Source organism: Mytilus galloprovincialis, chromosome 4 (genome assembly GCF_965363235.1).
Source record: "Mytilus galloprovincialis chromosome 4, xbMytGall1.hap1.1, whole genome shotgun sequence".
NCBI lineage: Eukaryota > Metazoa > Mollusca > Bivalvia > Mytilida > Mytilidae > Mytilus > Mytilus galloprovincialis.
In genome coordinates this window covers 8,351,793-8,371,558 of record NC_134841.1, presented here as the reverse complement: position 1 = coordinate 8,371,558, position 19,766 = coordinate 8,351,793, and the positions used below count along the sequence as shown (strand labels likewise).

Genomic DNA, 19,766 nt, shown 5'->3' with positions numbered 1-19,766 from the left:
AAATTATAAATGATGAAGGATTTGCAGCCTATTTATGTTTTTCTACGAAAAATTAACAAAGTACTAAACAAAACAAAAAATCACACAATGATCTGTCTTAGTTGTACATTTTGGATCTGTCACTCTATTCAAGTCACATTTGAATATTTAACAGACCAAGCTACATGTGAACAGCAACAATTTATTAAATGGAATATAATATACATGGTATCAACCTATTATTATTCAACTTAAAAATATCTTTCAAGACTATTAATTATAACTTTGTACTTACAGGATAAATTTGTAATTAAAATTTTCAAAATTTACTGCTTCACTTCATGAAAATAATCAAAAATATCATAAACATAGTTAATATCCATTTAACTGGTAAACAGCTAGTATCCAATACATTAATTAATGCTTCATGGTGAATTTATAAAAAAAAGTTACCCAATGGTATCTGTTGTAAAACAGATATTAAAGTGAATAATACTAATATGAAAAGACACTAGATGTAAATCAATGACAATTTGTACAACATGTTAACTATGTTCCAGTATAGGATTACTATTGTTCATAAATATCACTTTCACACAACAATAAATACAGGTACTAATATCACAATCTGTACATGGTTTTATCTCTTACAGTAGAGAACATTCAAGTTAACCATTAAGATAAAGCTCCACATAGCACCTGTATTCTTCTTATTCTAAAATCTTTCAATCTTTTGCAATGCAATATAAAATGCTGAAAATTAAATAATCTTTCGATTTAATATTCTTAAACCTCCATGTTTTTCACGAAATACACTGAAAATAAAATGTTTATATTTGGAGTGATATGCATCTACATTTATTTAGGGGACGTATCTGAAAACTGAAAATGTTTTCCTCCTCAATAATCGTTTTTAATAGTAATAATTCAGCATTATATTGCATTGTTAACAAGAAAAAGATTTGATTGACTATTTCACACAACTGGTTCATTAAATTGTTTATCACAAATTATTAGTTTTTCTCCTCTTTTTTCTGTTCTTGTTGTTGGTCTGTTTCCGAGGAAGATGATGAGGATGAGTCTGTGGATTCTGATGATGATGAAGATGAGGAGGCATTTTGTGAACCATCTCTTTCAGCAGCCATCTAGAAAATATAAATATTATATAAATTTACCATTTAGCCTGTTCATTACAAATGACAATTATATATAACTCCAAAAAGAAATTGCTACATAAAAACTTAAACACAACTTTCTATACATGAGCATTCTGAAAGAAAATATTATATTTGAATGGAATACAGATGTTGATAAAACAGTGAGACTGGCTATGTCTCAAATTACCTCTGTGTCAAATTCAATCTCATTGAAGCTATGGTTACAAACATGAATAATTGTTGTTTCTTATACTCGAGTCGGATAATTAGAAATCATTTCTCAATATTAAATGCGAGAAAGAAAAAAATACTAGCATTAAAACTACATTCACTTATCATTTATATTCAATGGTTAAATATTGTGTTGAAAACAACATTCAGTCGTACATATCTACACAACAAACAACTTGTGAATTATAGAATAAATCCTTTCCATTATTCAAACCTATAAATACCAACTATATTCTTACCTTTTTGTATGCCATCTCAAATAATTTAAGTGAGGACTGTTGTAATTCTGATGTAGCTGTTTTAATATTTTCTGGTGATTCATTTTCTTTATTTCCTAAAACTTCTCTTACTTTGGCAATTTCTTCACGGAGTTTATCACACTAAAAGAAATAATCAATGTTAATAACACCACATGAGTTATTTTTTTTCAAGCATTATGTAGATCACTAACATGGTCATATTCATAAAAACCAACCAAACTAACAATAGATAATAAATTCTCATGTTTACTGCGTTTGTAAAATGAATAATAGTAAATTCTATTCATTTCAAAATCTCTATTGGGATTTCCATCACAATTTAAACAGAACTAACAACTTTCTCTGTACGTTGTTCCTAAACAAGCTTTTACAGTACAATTTACAATACCGCATAAATAAGGGAACATGTTAAAAAAAAACACTGAAAAATACTTTTTTGCAATATGTTCATAAAGCAAAAAAAAATTCAGAGCTGTATCAATGTCATAAAGACAGAAGAATGAAGTAAACACATAAGCCAATATAAATCTTAATTCTACTGTCAGAAGCTGACAACATATAGGTGTAATGTGTTGATACTGAATAATAGCTACTTACTTCTTCTTGTGGTAACTGATCTTTAAATTCTGTCATCTTTGACTCTGTATCATGTACAATACTTTCTGCTGAATTTACTGCCTCTACAATTTCCTGAAGAAAAAAAATGATATCAATATCTTTTGTATTTAGCAACAAACAATACTTGTCAGAACATTGTTTTAGAATCTAATGCATTATGGGTTATATTTTCAAAACAAGACACCAAAATATTACTGTTGGCTAAAAGTGTCCTCAACAATAGAAACTTGGCCAAATCACTTTGTTATTTTCATTTGGGGTTCCTTTAAATTCTGAAACAGCCAATTCTCAAACACATCAAACGATGACAAATACGAGAATTTGAGTCAAATTAGTGAACACGATTAAGAAAGCTAATACCCCTTTAACCTTAACTAAGTAATCCTTCAACAGATATATGCAGTTGTTTGGATTTTTAAAATTTCATTAACTAAAACATGCTCAGAAATTATATCAACAAAGCATTATTATTATAATGCTATTCTGGTGACGAAAAATTATACATCACTGCATGTTTAAAGAACTTGGATGACAGTTGAAAATAAAATCAAATACCACAAATAAAAAAGCCATAAAAATGTGTGAATGGAAACAATCCTGTACCTAGATCAAAAGTAAACAAGAATGTGTCCATAGTACACGGATGCCCCATCCACACTATCATTTTTTATGTTCAGGGGACTGTGAAATTGGGGTAAAATCTCTAATTTGGGATCAAAATTAGAAAGATCATATCACAGGTTCGTACCAAGTGTCAAGTTGATTGGACTTCAACTTCATCAAAAACTACCTTGACCAAATACTTTAACCTGAAGCGGGACAGACGGACAAACGAACGGACGCAGAGACTAGAAAACATAATGCCCATAAAAAATCAACAGTTGATAATAATCCCTAATCTTTTTTGAGAGGTGGTGCACAAGGTAATCTGAGAGTCATTTCCTAAACTAGGAAGACCAACTTCTTTCCCTTACTTGGAAATCTTCCTTGACCTCAACACTTTATTTACGCTATCTTACTTTACCTAAACAAGAACATCCCTCAATAGATGTATCTACAGTATAAGTAGTTTAACATGCTCAGAAATTATATCAACAAAGCATTTTTCATAATGCTATTCTGGTGACGAAAAATTATACATCACAGCATGTTTTAAGACTTGTTCAAATAGTACTTTGTCATATATACCTCTTATCCCAATATTTATTTTACAAAAAGCACATTGATGGAACATGCGTAAACCTTTTTTTTAAGGCCCTCATAGATTACATAGAAACTTATTGAGATGAACCTGTTCATAAAGAATTTCTAACTCTTATTTTTATGTTTAATTGTCCTTTTATTTGGCTTGAATGTAGTAAAGTTGAACTAATCCGATGGAGACTTACCTTTCGTCTTGAATCTTCAGCAGCATATTTTTCTGCATTCTTAACCATATTTTCAATTTCATCTTTAGATAAACCTCCAGAGGACTGTATAACAACTGAAATCAGAAATTTTATTGCATGTTCAGATTCTTCAAAATAAGTACAGGGCATCACAACAAATAGGAAGCTGTAATTTTGTACAATTTTGTCAGAAACCCTACATTTTAAATGAACATGCTCAGTTATGTTAATCAACAAGGCAAAACATGATCGAACTGCTCTTTCTGTTGACGAAAAATTAAAGCCTCATGGCATGTTTGTTTTCTTTAAGTTTTTCAACAAATCATTGGATCTTTAAGTACTGATTTAAGTAAGACCGTTGGTTTTCCTGTTTGAATGGTTTAAACTGGTCATTTTTGGGGCCCGTTACAGATTGCTGTTCAGTGTGAGCCAAAGCTCATGTTGAAGACCGTACTTTGATCTATCATGGTTTTTCTTTTACAAATTGGGACTCAGATGGAGAGTTGTCTCATTGGCACTCATACTACATCTTCTTATATCTATATAAAGGAACTTCAATTGACTGGACAGAAGTCACTTTCATAAATATAATATATGCAATTACAACTTAGAGCTGTAGTGACTTTGTACATGTTTGTCAGAAACCCTAAATCTTAAATGAACATGCTCAGTTATGTTAATCAACAAGGCAAAACAAGATCGAATTGCTCTTTCTGTTGACGAAAAATTAAAGCATCATGGCATGTTCAATTTTTCTTGCTTCAAGTTTTTCAATTAGATACTGAATCTTTAAGTACTAATTAAAGAACAAAATATACTTTCTTCATTGTTGCCATACAAAGACCTATAGTTGTTAATTTCTGTATCATTTGGTCCCATGTGCATAGTTGGCAATCATAGAACATCTTTTTTTTAAAATGTATCATTTATTGATAGAAATAATAATCATATAGGTTCAAGTGGTCAATTGTTTTTTACTCTGTTGAGCACTTAAGATATGTTCACTGTTGGGATATTGCCATTCAACAAATTAAAAAAAAAGAGTTCTTTTTAGACTTAAAACCAAAAACTTAATATATAAATGATCAGGTGGATGTCCCCTGGATACACTTATCTTTGAATACTTACTTTGCTGTTCTTTTCCAGTTCCCTTATCTCTAGCGGATACATTGACTATACCATTAGCATCAATATCAAAAGTAACTTCTACCTGGGGTACACCACGAGGAGCTGGAGGGATGCCAATCTGCAAAAGAAAAATATCACTAGAAACTATAGTTAGAAAGAAGCAAGAAGGTGTCCCTAGTACACGGATGCTTCAACTTCATCAAAAACTACCTCGACCAAAAACTTTTACCTGAAGCAGGACAGACAGATGGACAAAGGGACAGACACACAGACCAGAAAACATAATGCCCATAAATGGAGCATAAAAATACAGCAATTTCATGTAATGTTTTCAATGTATACAGTATTGAGGGAAAATAGTGCAAATTATAGAAACTTGTATGGTCAAAGTTGAAAATCTAAACAACAAATGAGTGTGTCAATGTATAATATAAGGAAGTCCTGAAATAACTTAATACTCAATTTTTTTTTTTAAATCTATTTAATGAATGGCTATTATCTATTTTGAGTTTATTGAACCATAAAACTAATTTTTGACTCTTCACATTGAATAATCCACGAAGCTGATTATGTAAAATGTGAAGAGTCAAAAATTAGTTTTATGATTCAATATAGTCAAAATAAATTATTGCCATTCATTATAAATAAATTTCTTTAAAAAATAAGGCTCAAAGAACTTTTTGTATTATTTATATTAACAATAACAACGTACACACATGTTGGCGTATGAATACACAACGTCAGAGTGGGCGTGTTGCCATCAAAATTGACAACATTGAAAATAAAACTTAAATTTTAACCAATCAGAAGACAGTAAGAACACCAAATTTATTTATATTGAACGAACTTCAAAAAACTTTGCTCTTAACATGGTATCTGTTTTAATTTCATTATCATAAATTCCAATATTACCAATTGAAACTGTCCTAATAGTTTATTATCTAAAGCCATCTCTCTTTCACCCTGCAGAACTTTGATTTCTACTTGAGTTTGGCCATCAGCAGCTGTAGAAAATATCTGAAAATAGTTAAATGTAGATATAGTTACTTATAAAAGGAATACAGAATTCTTAATTTCTTAATAAATTACCTGTTTTGACCATTTTCAGTTACAAAACTCATTTGTATGTTTGCTTCAATAACCATGGCAACATGAATCATACCATAATGCCACTTCTCTGAAGCAATTATTGCTGTTCTACTTGTCACAACCCATCACAAAATATGTTTATGACAGAGAAATACAAGTACCGGTAGATAAACACCGAAATACTGTTCTTAATCCATCGCTAAAGTAAAAGTGCAAAGCCTCTTGGTAAGTCCATGATTTTCCAAGGGAAAACCAAAATATAACTTGAACAGAAATCATTACACGAGGCCCACAATTGCATTATATGATTTAGATTGTAAAAAACATCAAAACTATTCTAATAGAGTCTAGCAGGAGTTGAGAATACAAAATGGGAACCCCATCAATAAAGCAATGGGGAAGTCCATGGTTGAGAAAGAGACCCCTAAAATGATAGTGATAAAAAAAACAATATGGGAAAGCAGATTAGCTAGCATTATAAAGTTTAGATAACTGATTGTGAGAAGTTTTTGAAAAATATAAATATGATATTGGATTACATAAAATTGTCAATAAAATTTCAATAACTATATATGTATGCTTCAATAACCATGACAACATGAATCATACCATAATGCCACTTCTCTGAAGCAGTTATTGCTGTTCTACTTGTCACAACCCATCACAAAATATGTTTATGACAGAGAAATACAAGTAGATAAACACAAATGCATCCATCCTTAAAAGTAGAAATACTGTGAGTCTGAGCTAAGCTCAAAAGATGATACCCCTGTTCCTTGCCAAGTCCATGTTTTGCTTAGGGAAAACAAAAAAATAATTTGGACAGAAATCATTACAAGAGGTCAACAATAGCACTAGAAAAATTGTAAAAACTTTCAATACATTTTAATAAAAGTCAAGGAGGAGTTGAGAATACAAAATTAGTACCCCCATAATGTGAGCAATGTAAAGTCCATAGTTTTGATAAAGGAGACCCCAAAAATGATAGCAAAAAAATCAAGAAGTGAAATGCACAGTACCTAGCATTTTTTAGTGATTACTGATTGTGAAATGTTTTTGAAAATATAATTTTTATATTGGATTACAAAAACGTGTTTTATATACTTCAGTTACTAATTATGTATGCTTCAATAACCATGACAACATGAATTATACCATAATGCCACTTCTCTGAAGCAATTATTGCTGTTCTACATGTCACAACCCATCACAAAATATGTTTATGACAGAGAAATACAAGTAGATAAACACAAATATACTGTACTTCATCCATCCTTAAATAACACCTTTATTTCAATACAAAATCATTTCAAAATTTCTATTCTTACAGTATTTATTGTCTGTGCAATATGTCAAGCTCAAAATGCAGCCTGCAAAAATTGTCGAACACCAAATTCCTTTTAATGAGAACAAACCTACGAGTTTGAATTTTGATACCTTTTTTAAAAAGAAATTGCATTGCATGTGATACTGATGGTATTCTATGAAACATTTTGTCAAGCAATCCATTGTTTATGTAAACACAAAGCATTTAATATTTATCAAGTCTCTGTGAGTGGACTATGACCCCAAAAGTATGTCTGATGCCTACCTCTAGTCCCAAAAAGGAAAGGGTCAGTAGGTTTGCAAATCGTTTCATTTTCCTCAAAAGTTAATTTTTGACTGATATATTAATCCTGAAATATTATTTTCTCTAAATCAATACAAACAGAAGTAGCAATTTGCAATAAACCGGGTCTTCCATTTTACTTCCAGTCTGCAATGGAATACATTAAATTGTCAAAGGCTGACATAACTTGTTAACATTTGAATGTATGCTTCAATAACCATGGCAACATTAATTATACCATAATGCCACTTCTCTGAAGCAATTATTGCTGTTCTACTTGTCACAACCCATCACAAAATAGGTTTATGACAGAGAAATACAAGTAGATAAATATATTGATTGTTGGTTGCTTAACATCCAGTGGCAAATATTTCATGCATGTTCAGGACAAAGTAGATAAATGTACAAACCCAATTCCCTCAAGGACAACCAATGTGTCAGCCTAAGTTGGTGGTTGATTTGTAAAACAATACTGTTCTTGGTAATTTATGTTTATATACTCATCTCATCCCTGGTTTGGTAAAATAGGATCTATATTGCCTCTCGTACATACAGAATTAAATAGTAAATCTTACGAGTTAATCATTAAACTGATACTTACTTGAGATTTTTTAGTTGGTATAGTTGTATTTCTGTTGATAAGTTTGGTGAATACACCACCTAATGTTTCGATACCAAGAGATAAAGGTGTTACATCTAATAATAATACATCTGTTACATCACCAGCCAATACACCTCCCTGAAAAAAGTAAATGATTGAGGCAATCGTTAGGTATGTTACATATAGTAGGGGGTGTTAAATTAATCAGTTCTACAAGGTTGCTTTTCTCGTTGATTGACACAGACTGTTTATGACACATAAAAAGTCAAGATACTAAACCACTAACAATGTCGTGATAGTCACATACTAGTATACATGAATGTTTTAAATAAACAGCTGCGCCATGAGCGCATGATACGCCCGACGTCTTGTGTGGAAGTTTTATGCAATAATCATAAATAGTTTCTGAGGAAGTTTTAAGCAATAACCATTTATTGTTTTTGAGACACGACGGGACATGTGAAACCCCCACCCTGTTTTTTTTTAACAAATATCACTAAAATAAAATTTTGAATCAAACCAAAAAGTATACAGATCTTTAAATTAGTATAACAAAGAAGTGTGTACAGTTTCAAGCAATAATCATAAATTGTTTTTGAGATACGGTGCGACATGTAAAAAAAAACCCTCCCCTTTTTTACAAAATACTCAATAACTCAAAAATAAAATTTTTGAGTCATCACCAAAAAGTATACAGATCTTTAGATTAATATAACAAAGAAGTGTGTAAAGTTTTAAGCAATAATCATAAATTGTTTTTGAGATACAGCACGACATGTAAAAAACCCCTCCCCCTTTTTTACAAAATACTCAATAACTCAAAAATGAAATTTTGAATCATCACCAAAAAGTATACAGATCTTTAGATTAATATAACAAAGAAGTGTGTAAAGTTTTAAGCAATAATCATAAATCGTTTTTGAGATACAGCGCGACATGTAAAAAAACCCTCCCCCTTTTTTATAAAATACTCAAAAACTAAAAAATGAAATTTTGAATCATCACCAAAAAGTATACAGATATTAAGATTAATATAACTAAGAAGTGTGTAAAGTTTTAAGCAATAATCAAGAAACGTTTTTGAGATACGGTGCGACATGTGAAAAAAAACACACCCCTGTTTTAGTTACAAAGTGCTGTAACTCAAAAAGTTTAAATCTTATTTTCACCAAAAAGTATACAGATCATTTGACCATCATAAGAAACAACTATTTTAAGTTTCATGAGATTTGGATAAGTCGTTCTCAAGTTACGGTGCGACATGTTTACGCCGGACAGACGGACAGACGGACGGACGGACGGACAGACGGACGGACGGACGGACACCGGACATTTGTATACCATAATACGTCCCGTCAAAATTTTGACGGGCGTATAAAAATGTGTTGTCCAGCAAAATATATTCATTAATTTCTGCTTCTCAACAAATGGTCTGTGTCAGGCATATTATTCTAACTAAAAATGTTTTGAGAAAAACAATTTCAAAGTATCAATGTTCTTTAAATAATAATTATGTTTGCAACAAGTTCTTATATCTACTTAAATCTTTGACAATAATTAAAGTAAAATGCATCTTTTTCGAATTATAATTTTGTCCATTTTTCTGTAGCAAATATTTACCTGAATAGCTGCACCAATAGCTACTGCTTCATCAGGGTTAACTGATTTACTTGGTCCTTTACCAAATACTTCTTGTACTGTAGATTGTACCTAAAACCAAATACATGTAACGTAAGTCTTTGCTTTCATGAGACCTTTCCATTCTATAACTTAAAAATAATGCAGGATGCAAAACGAATCACTGAATTTACATAGAAAAAATTTTCAAGGTTAATTTTTAATTCAGTTTATTAATAAAGACCTAGTGATCATACTTTATTCTCTAAAAATACAGTCTGAAATTCCTGACCCAAGAAAAAATTCCTCCAACAGGAACTAATTTGATTAGATTTTTTTTGGATTTTTCTCTGTGTATTGATTTTTCAAACATTGATATAGTTCTGTGATTTTAGTGGGTTTTTTAATATCCTACCTTAGGCATCCTAGTCATACCACCAACCAAGATAACTTCCTGTATATCACTTTTCTTAATATCAGCATCTTGTATGGCTTTCTGACACGGACCAACTGTTCTTTTGATAAGGTCATTAACAATAGATTCAAACTGTGATCGAGATAACTTCATATTCATATGCTTTGGTCCACCTGCATCCATAGTAAGATACGGAAGATTTATTTCGGTCTAAAGTAGGAAAAAGCATAATATAAAATTATTAGGTTCAAGCAATGTAGTAACCATATATGAAGCTGGTACATAACATTTATGGTCTCTTAAATTGTCAGTTATTCATAATAAAAAAAAAAAAAATAAATAACAAGGAGTAAAAAATTAAAAATTAATTAATTTCGTTAATATTGTTGAAATACACATGAAGCTAACCCCTATTGGTTGAAATCAGCAGAATGTGGATTCCTTTTCTGTTCCAAAGCTTTGGCCCTGTATGCATAATGACAAACAGGAATTTGACTGGCTTTGGGTGAATGATGCAACACTGAATCAGCATTTTAGCAATTAACAAACTTGTAATGATTGATTGGTACAAAAATAATTTCAACTCTATTGCCCCTTTTTGTAGTGATCAGTTTTTATTTGTGGAGATTATATATCTATAGTGTAATGATAAGATAATTCTATTCTAACTTTTTAAGCAGAGTTCTTTTCCATTAAGAATTAACTACATAAACTTGATAATGCAATATTTACTGTATTAATTGTCTGTTCTGAGCTTTGCACAACATCTAGTATTGGAATATTTATTCAAAGCAGAAGTAATTTTATCAAAAAATTTATCATTATTTATTGCATTTACAACGAGTTCACAGAATAAATATCAAAGGTACAATTTAATTGTTTTCCTGTCAATCTATCCATGCTTATATTTGATTGCATAGCTTGCTTTATTGTTGAATAAGTAAAATTAGTTCTAATTGTTGAAATACACTTGAAGCCAACGTAAAGTGTTTTAAGTCAGCAGAATTTGAATTTCTTTTCTGTTCCAAAGCTTTGGCCCTGTATGCATAATGACAAACAGGAATTTGACTGGCTTTGGGTAAATGATACAATGCTCAATCAACATCTAGCAATTAACATACTTGTAATGATTGATTGGTGTTTAAAGCTATTTTCAACACTATATTTCTATGTGTGGTATTCAGTTTTTAATGGTGGAGATAGCTGTAGTGTAATGATGAAGATAATTTTATTTTAACTTTTTCAGCAGCATTCGTTTCCATGATAATTATAGAATTAACTACATAAACTTGATCATGCTTGACAATATAATACAGATTGATAGTATGCATTGTCTGTTCTGAGCTTTGCTCAAGTCAACGTCCATTATTTAAAACAGAAGAAATCATATTCAAAAATTTCTCATCTTTTTTGGCATTTATAAAGAGTTCACAGAATCCACATCAAAAGTACAAAGTAATTGTTTTCATGTTAATCTATCCTCCATTACCTTTGGGCCATAAAAAAGAATATGTATATTTGCCCTAACCCTACCTACCCAGAAAATAGCTGCCTACTCAAAATTGTTTATTGCCTTGATTCGAAAAAAAGTTTTTTTTTAATTAGATCAGCATCACTCATTCAGACTAAAAAACATTTGACACTTAAATTTCTCTTTGCCGAAATAAAAAAAATTAAAAAATTCCTACCGACCTACCTAGTCTCTACCTTTGGGTAGGGTCTGGGCAAACCAAAATATTTTTACGTGTGGCCTTGATTTCAGAGATTGTTTGAAATGCATAGCTTGCTTTATTGTTGAATAACTAAAATTGGTTCTAATTGTTGAAATACACTTGAAGCCAACATAAAGTGTTTAAGTCAGCAGAATTTGAATTTCTTTTCTGTACCAAAGCTTTGGCCATGTATGCATAATGACACACAGAAATTTGACTGGCTTTGGGTAATTTTCACAGCAATGAATCCACTTTTTAGAAATGAACAAACCTGTAATGCTGAAGACAACTCTATTTTAGCTTTTTCAGCAGCTTCTCTTAGTCTTTGTAAGGCCATGGTATCTTTAGTTATATCAATTCCTTGCTAAAAATACAAAAATATTTCTTTTTCATTTGTCTTTAACATCAATATACAGGGTATTATTCAGTGGTTATTCTGCTACAAGATACATGTTAGCATATTGCTTGAAAATTTGAATTCAAAAACATTTCTAAGTCAAATGAAAGTACCATGACAACTAATAATCTACAAAATTATGCTTGTACATGTAAGTAAAATACTTGATTGAATATTTTGATACTATTAAAATCAACCTTATTTGTATTTCATATTACTTTTAAACAACCAACAGAAGTTTTTAGAATTTGCTTCAGATCATTGAAAATATTCATTTTCTATTTCTCTAGTTGTTACAACTTACGTCTCTTTTGAATTCTTTGACCAAGAAGTTGACCAAAGCATTATCAAAATCTTCACCTCCAAGGAATGTATCACCATTTGTTGACCTTACTTCAAAAACTCCTTTCTGGATTTCTAATACAGATACATCGAAAGTACCACCTCCTAAATCATACACAGCAATTCTACAATGGAAGGATATAGTAAGAACAAGGAATTTGTTTAAATATGTATAACAAGATTATTCACATAATTGTAATTAAATATGAAAATCTGAACATAAATCTTTTTGATGGTAAAAATCTCAACAACAACACATTCGTTAGGCAGTTATAGATCAAAGGTATGCAGGTCTCATTTAAACACCACAACCACTCATTACATTCAGGTTTACATTTCACTCATAGAAGTTATAGTTCTTACAAATTCTAAGTCAAATGCTACCCCTCACAATACATTTAACCATATCCTATAAATATTATCAGTGTTTCCAACGGTCTAAAATGGAAAGAGTCATACTTACAATTTATCTTCAGATTTGTCCATTCCATAAGCTAGAGCTGCTGCTGTAGGTTCATTTATCACACGTAAAACATTTAAACCAGAAATTTGACCAGCATCTTTGGTTGCCTGAAATGTAACTTTATCTACAAATCATGGCAATCAAAGCATATATAAATATACAATACAGTTAACTCTTGCTGTCTCGAACTCGGTTGACTCGAAATTTCGGATGAGTCGAAGTTTTCACGTGGTCCCGAACTTTATTCCATACAAAGGTATGTAATTCGACTCCTGATGAGTCGAAATTGGATGAGTCGAAATTTCGGTTGAGTCGAACTAAATTAACGGTCCCAAGGTTAACAAAAGCATTCAAAATTCATTTTTTATCTCGAACTAATACATTTGTTAATACACATATGTCAAAACATGACCTCCGGGATTTAAATGGATTGAATAGTTAATCTGACAATGCACGTGTAATTAAATTTCCAGTCACTGACCACTGTATTGATTATGACATGCTATTTCCATGAGTGTTTACCTAAGATTATCTTTTATAGAATTTTGATCAATAATTAGTGATACATTGTTAACAGTATTTAAAATGTTTACAAAACAATCAATTTGTTTTTTACACTAATGAGCTTGGGTGTGTATAAATTGAGGATTATGGCTTCTGTTGATGATCACCTATAAACTACTCAAACGGCGTCTTTTTATATTTTCTTTTGAAAAGAAAAAGTGAGATAAAACAAAATGAATAGAAATCAAAATTTTCTTAAATCTCTTGTATCCGAGAATAAACAATTTTGTCAGCGAAAACCGAACTGAATAACGAAACTATCGATTGGAAATTACGCTCTTGGAAAAGCTATAGGATTTGTTTTAAATTGAAACAATTGAATAAGTAAAAATTATGTCATTATAATAATAAAAGACCGTGACATACATATACATCGATCTGATACTAGAATATCGATCTCCTTGCCATATTCACCCGGATTTATTTTAGCTTTACCAAGCTAAGCAAGAGTTGTGTCCCTTAGATTGTCGAACTTCCGGTGTTCGTTTGAGTCGAACTACGTGTATCTCGAAATATTTCTCTGGTCCGGCTGACTTCGACATAACGAGAGTCGACTGTATATAACTTTGAACTGCAGATCGTGGAAAAGTATCCAATATGAATTTTACAAAATATCTCTCTCTGTCAATCTTATGGTATTTGATCATGTGACATCTTTTTCATTTATTAGACAGTTAAACTCAGTTTCAGTTTAAAAAACCTCTTTAACTCATTAAAAATGGTGTTAAATAAATTTGGATCAAAAATTAATAACTGTATACCTGTCTCTGTGAATCATTGAAATAAGCTGGAACAGTAACAACAGCGTTTTTAACTGGCTGTCCAACATAATTTTCTGAAAAGTAAAGACAATTAAAATTAGCTATTATTATTTATAGCTTTTAACCACCGACATTTTTTATGTGCAGCAAACAAAATCTAGTTATATTATAAGTTTTTTTTATTAATGAATGTATCAAAACAGCAATTTTCACTACCAATATGCATACTATTACTGGTGAATGGATATTTTTTCAAGATAAAAAAGCACTTACTATTAAAGATGTTGACATGCAATCTTTGTTAAAATTAAAAAGATATGTTACCTGCAGTTTCTCTCATTTTTGTAAGAACAAATGCCCCAATCTGACTGGGTGAATACATCTTCCCTTGTGCTTCTAGCCAGGCATCACCATTAGTAGCTTTTACTATTTTAAAGGCAACATTTTTCCTGTATGAAAGAGAAATATATTTTAGTTTAAATATTATTTGTTGTTTTTACTCTTAAAATATAATCTAACCCAGGGATTCCCTAACAACCATGGCCTGTGACAAGGTCAAAAGCAAGTCCATCATAATATGGCTAATCAGTGCATATAATTTACAGAGTCTGAGGGAAACCTTTACTTTATAATATGAACACAAATCAGAAATATGTCTTCATAACCATTTTCCATCAAAGGGTTGTTGTTTGTTATAGATGTAAGCCTCTCATATCTGATAGATATGAAAAAAGAAAACAGCCCTTGTTGTCCATGACATGGGCATAAATTTTAAAGAAAACAAACATTTGAAGATAGATTTTGAAGAATCATTGATGCACTTACATATCTTTTTGTACTTCTGGATCTTCAAATCTTCTTCCAATTAATCTTTTTGTTGCTGATAATGTGTTTTCTGCATTAGTAACTGCTTGTCGTTTAGCAGGCATTCCTGTTATTCGTTCCCCATCTTTTGAGAAAGCTACAACTGATGGAGTGGTTCTTGCACCTTCAGCATTTTCCAAAACTTTTGCTTGCTTTCCTTCCATGATGGCAACACATGAATTTGTTGTACCAAGATCAATTCCAATGACATGGCCTTTAACTTTGTCAGTTCTATAATAAAATTATGAGTTTTAGAGACGACTGTTGTTATGTGAGAGGAATATACATCGTAAGTGTGATTTTCTATTGTTAGATAGTGATTATTTAATTTGAGACTTGGATAGCTTAGTTATGTTTACAAAAGAAATGTAATATGTAATTTTGTAAGGCCATGCAAAAATGATAAATTGACCTTCTCTTAAGTCGTCATTGAAAATACAAGTTCCTTCATTCCTACATTTCCTAATTCATTGAACTCATTAAAAGCTTTGATTTTAAAAAGAGAATACAATAGTATCTGATCAGAAATAATAATAATGTGCTAGTACCTCGCCCTTACCAAAAGTGACTTGATCCTTATTTTTCTTATCCTCCAACACTAAAGTTTATTAATATTCAAGACAATCTAAACTTCTAACAGAATTTTCAGACTTCTAAACATATTCTTATTGTAGTTGAAAGAACATTTATTTACCAGTTATATAAAATTTCTTCAACTTGTTTGAGAATGACCTCAGATCTGTTTATTCACACTGTAAAATACAATGTTTATACTAAACTATTTGGACTTGTATTACTCACGCATATCTCCTTGAGTTTGGATAATTCAAAATACCACAAACATTCTGAAAAAGAAATTTAAATTGCTTTTTTATGGCATCAATCAGTTTATATTAGTTTTCAAACCATAAAATTGGACTGTCAATGTTGTCCTGAAACAGGGCTGATGCTGAATAATGACAATGTCACCAAGTTTTATTTGATTGCATAGAATTCTGAAATATTCAGTTTCATAAATCTCAAAAAAAATATCTTCATATCTCCTTTTAATGAAAGGGTATCTATATGTCCCGATCCTCATGGCAAGTCAAACTCATTTGGTAACATATCATTAATATATCATACATGTATATACCAATATGTTTCAAATATAAAGTGTATCCATGCGAACACTGAAAAGTAATAATTAAGTCAACAGAAATTGACATGTAATTTGACCTTGACACCAAAAAGTAATCTGTCCACCCAGTTATTTTTTCTATTATGAAATATGTACAAATCAGTTCAAATTCTTAGAATCCTGGATGATGTAATTAATCGTATTGGGTTAGATAAAATAGTGCGGAGGGGATATTCCACTTTTTATTTTATGAACATGAAGATTTTGTGTTACACTCCGACACATTTGGTTACAAAACTTGATTGCCTATATGCTATGGTCCCTGGTGTTGGGCTAGTGAATTTTTTGTACTGAAAGGTTGATAATCCTCTTTTTTTTAATAATTTAACAAAAAGACTGTTCAGGAATAATTTAAGAACAAACTTCTGAGTTAATAAGGCAACATACATGTATACCAAGGCCAATACCTAGTCCATGGTAGGACTTTCTGGAATTAGTCCTGTGAAAGCAACTAAAAGATGTACAATCAGATTTACAATTGGTGCAATTTGGGGAAACAATCATAATCTCTAAAATAAAAGTTGCTCATATGAAATACTCTATAAGCAACAATTCTATATTGCAGGAGGGAAAAAAATCCTGTTGTATAAAAACTTATGCAACATTACATATGAAGATCTATAACCTCAGAGGTTGGACCCTGTTAACTTTTCTCTTATTTTTTTCATGCATAATAAAACAACTATATTAATATTATCAATCAATTGCCCTGGGACCAGGCACCTCATAAAACACTCTAAAAATACTTCACCAATGTCTTCATTAATGTGCTAACATTTATATTATGAAACACAACCTTGCACAAGGTCAATTTGTGATGATCTATAAACTAAATAATAAATCTTAATGAAGTTATTATAAAACTTAAGTATTCAAATAGTTAATGAAATATATTCTCAATAATAGGTTGCATAATTCTTTGCACCACAAATTGCATCAGAATCAGAGAATGTTCAAGAATATCTTTTTGTTTGCTTCCATTTTCATGAATTATAAATCGAAGGATAAAAAATAAATGATAACTTTATAACAGAGTATTAAAAAAGTCCGCTGTAAAATGCAACAATTCGAGAAGAAAACATCAAATATAATTTTTACGTTTACGTAAGTAAAGCCTATACCGGCTATGGGTAAAATCTAAAGAAGAGTGAATGTCATCTACGTTCTACATAATTTTTTTACCTGCTGTCTAACTGTTGACAAGTGGTGTCGTTGGAAATGAATACAACTGTTTTTGATAAAGCTGGCTGTTTGTACTGATTTCAGCATCATTCTCTTTGTAGAATTATATGTCTCTTCAAAAATTCGCCTTGCCCTTGTCCCGCACGTGTGATGTAAAAGGAATAATGTAGGTACGCATGTGTGAACCTATATTTCCGGTATACAACTGGATTACGGTCCGCACTGGTAATACACAAAAATGTAAACAAAATAAATGGCGGAAACTTGTTAAAAATATCATCATGTCAGAAATTATAGAATATGGGGAAGAAAACGAAGAAGAAATAGAACTTACTGCAGCTGAAGTTTTACAACAACTAGAACAAGTAAATTTGTATTGTTTGATAATGATGAATGTACCCTGATTTTCTTAGGTTCACTGGCAGGCTCTAGAAACATAATATTTGGAAACTTGGTCTTTTTTGTTGATTAATAATTATGCTCTTACTACCATTCGTCAAACTTTGAATTCTGTTGCAAGCTGACAACTCAAAATGTTTTGACAATCTAAACACTGATATTTTTAAACACAATCTTTATATACATGTACTAACTGGGACTAGTATAATACTAAAGGGACTGGAAACTGGTGGATCTGTTCAGATTTCATTGTCCTGAAAGCGGATTATATATATATACTTATTGGTATTTTGTTTTGATTGACAGCTTATCCTATCCCATGGTAAACAGTGACAGCCCACTATTCTGACAACTCATTACTTTGACAGCCCACTATTCCGCCAGCATATATGTTACAGTGAATTTGTAAAATCGCTGAAATTTCAGAGATTTAGTATACAGGGTTCGACACTAATGCTAGCCCTCTAGCCAGAGACTAGTAACTTTTGTGTCAGGCTATTAAACAGGTTGGGAACAAACCCCCTGTATGGTGATTATACCTGTATAGAGGGATAATCCTTCTTTAGAGGGATAAAATTATCCCTCTACAGAGGGTTATTTTTGTTTGCACTGGATTTAAAGCAAATTAGGGCAGAATGGCATTTTCTAGTTATAGTGGCTATAATCTCTAGCATTATATGCATCAACATATGCATTTTACTAAAAATTGGGATAACCAGTTTTCTGCTAAAGTGACAAAACTTGCAATCTATTGTATACCTATCTGAACACCTGATCAACAACAAAAGGAATATTGACCTTTAAATTTCATGTTAAATTTATCAATAGAAATTCTGTTCAGTGAGGCACAAGTGAGTAGAATTTACCTGATCATCACAGCTTTCAATCATGGTGAACAATAGATTTTATATTTAGTCAGATAAGCATCAAACTGGGCATGTGCATATTAGATTAAGTACATCAATTGGTGCATCAACTTTTCCAGGTTACTGCCATAATAAGTAGAGAATGCCATTCTGCCCTATTTTGATTTAAGTCCAGTCTAAACAAAAATACCCCTCTATTATAGAGGGATAATTTTACCCCTCTATAGAAGGATTATCCCTCTATACAGGTATAATCACCATACAGGGGGTTTGTTCCCAACCTGTTAAATGTCCGTGGCACGGTAGCCCGAGGGGCTAGTAAATTTATTTGTCATTGAACATCAATCTGTTGTACTTTCGGCAAAGAACAGTCCAAACGCCGGTCATATCTGACAACTTCGTCAAATATTGTCTACACTGGTTCCACGACCTCTTTATTTACATACAGATACAGATACTTGAGGGTAAGATTTCTACCGTAAACCAGTCGCTATATACAGTCAACTTGGTCTAAGATTACTCTGCCTATAAAGTAATAATGCACCACGTTTCAAGATAACCCGTTTTGAAATAAACATTAATTATACTGCATATACATTTTGGTTTTATTATATTCTATTATTAATCACATCAGAGATCCTGATAAATCGTGTGCATAGTTTAGCCTTATCTATTACATAGTCATCACGTAAATACTTTAAACTTTAATGATGTATTTAAATGGGTTATTATGAGGAGGGATAGGACCTTTATCAGGACTCTGGGATCGGGTGTTTTTAAGCTCGGGATTTCGGGATTGACCCTTTCGGAATCCGGGAATCCTTTTTTTTTCGGATTTCGGGATGTCAGGATTTGCTTTATTTAAATTCTGGACCTCAGGATTTCGTTTTTTAAGTCCGGGATTTCGGGATCAAGACCCCTCCTATCCCCCCTCTATTATGGTT

General features: G+C 31.3%; 2 protein-coding genes across 2 annotated transcripts in view; one reads left to right on the top strand and one right to left on the bottom strand.

Moving 5' to 3' along the window:
- Positions 1–876: 876 nt before the first annotated feature.
- LOC143071287 (stress-70 protein, mitochondrial-like) lies at positions 877–17,729 on the bottom strand. Its single transcript, XM_076245508.1, has 17 exons — positions 17,558–17,729; positions 15,997–16,040; positions 15,157–15,426; positions 14,656–14,780; positions 14,332–14,405; positions 13,007–13,113; positions 12,506–12,668; positions 12,076–12,168; positions 10,093–10,302; positions 9,681–9,770; positions 8,061–8,198; positions 5,674–5,778; positions 4,762–4,879; positions 3,634–3,728; positions 2,225–2,317; positions 1,607–1,747; positions 877–1,124 (listed from the first exon to the last, which is right to left on the bottom strand). The coding sequence occupies exons 1-17, from the start codon at positions 17,645–17,647 to the stop codon at positions 993–995; spliced, it is 2,088 nt and encodes a 695-aa protein (XP_076101623.1). The 5' UTR covers positions 17,648–17,729; the 3' UTR covers positions 877–992.
- Positions 17,730–17,762: 33 nt separating this feature from the next.
- LOC143071288 (DNA replication complex GINS protein SLD5-like) overlaps positions 17,763–19,766 on the top strand; it is a 46,101-nt gene continuing 44,097 nt past the window's right edge. Inside the window, exon 1 of the mRNA XM_076245509.1 lies at positions 17,763–17,922. Coding sequence (XP_076101624.1) covers positions 17,839–17,922 — 84 coding nt within the window. The 5' untranslated portion in view covers positions 17,763–17,838. The remainder of the gene's footprint in view (positions 17,923–19,766) is intronic.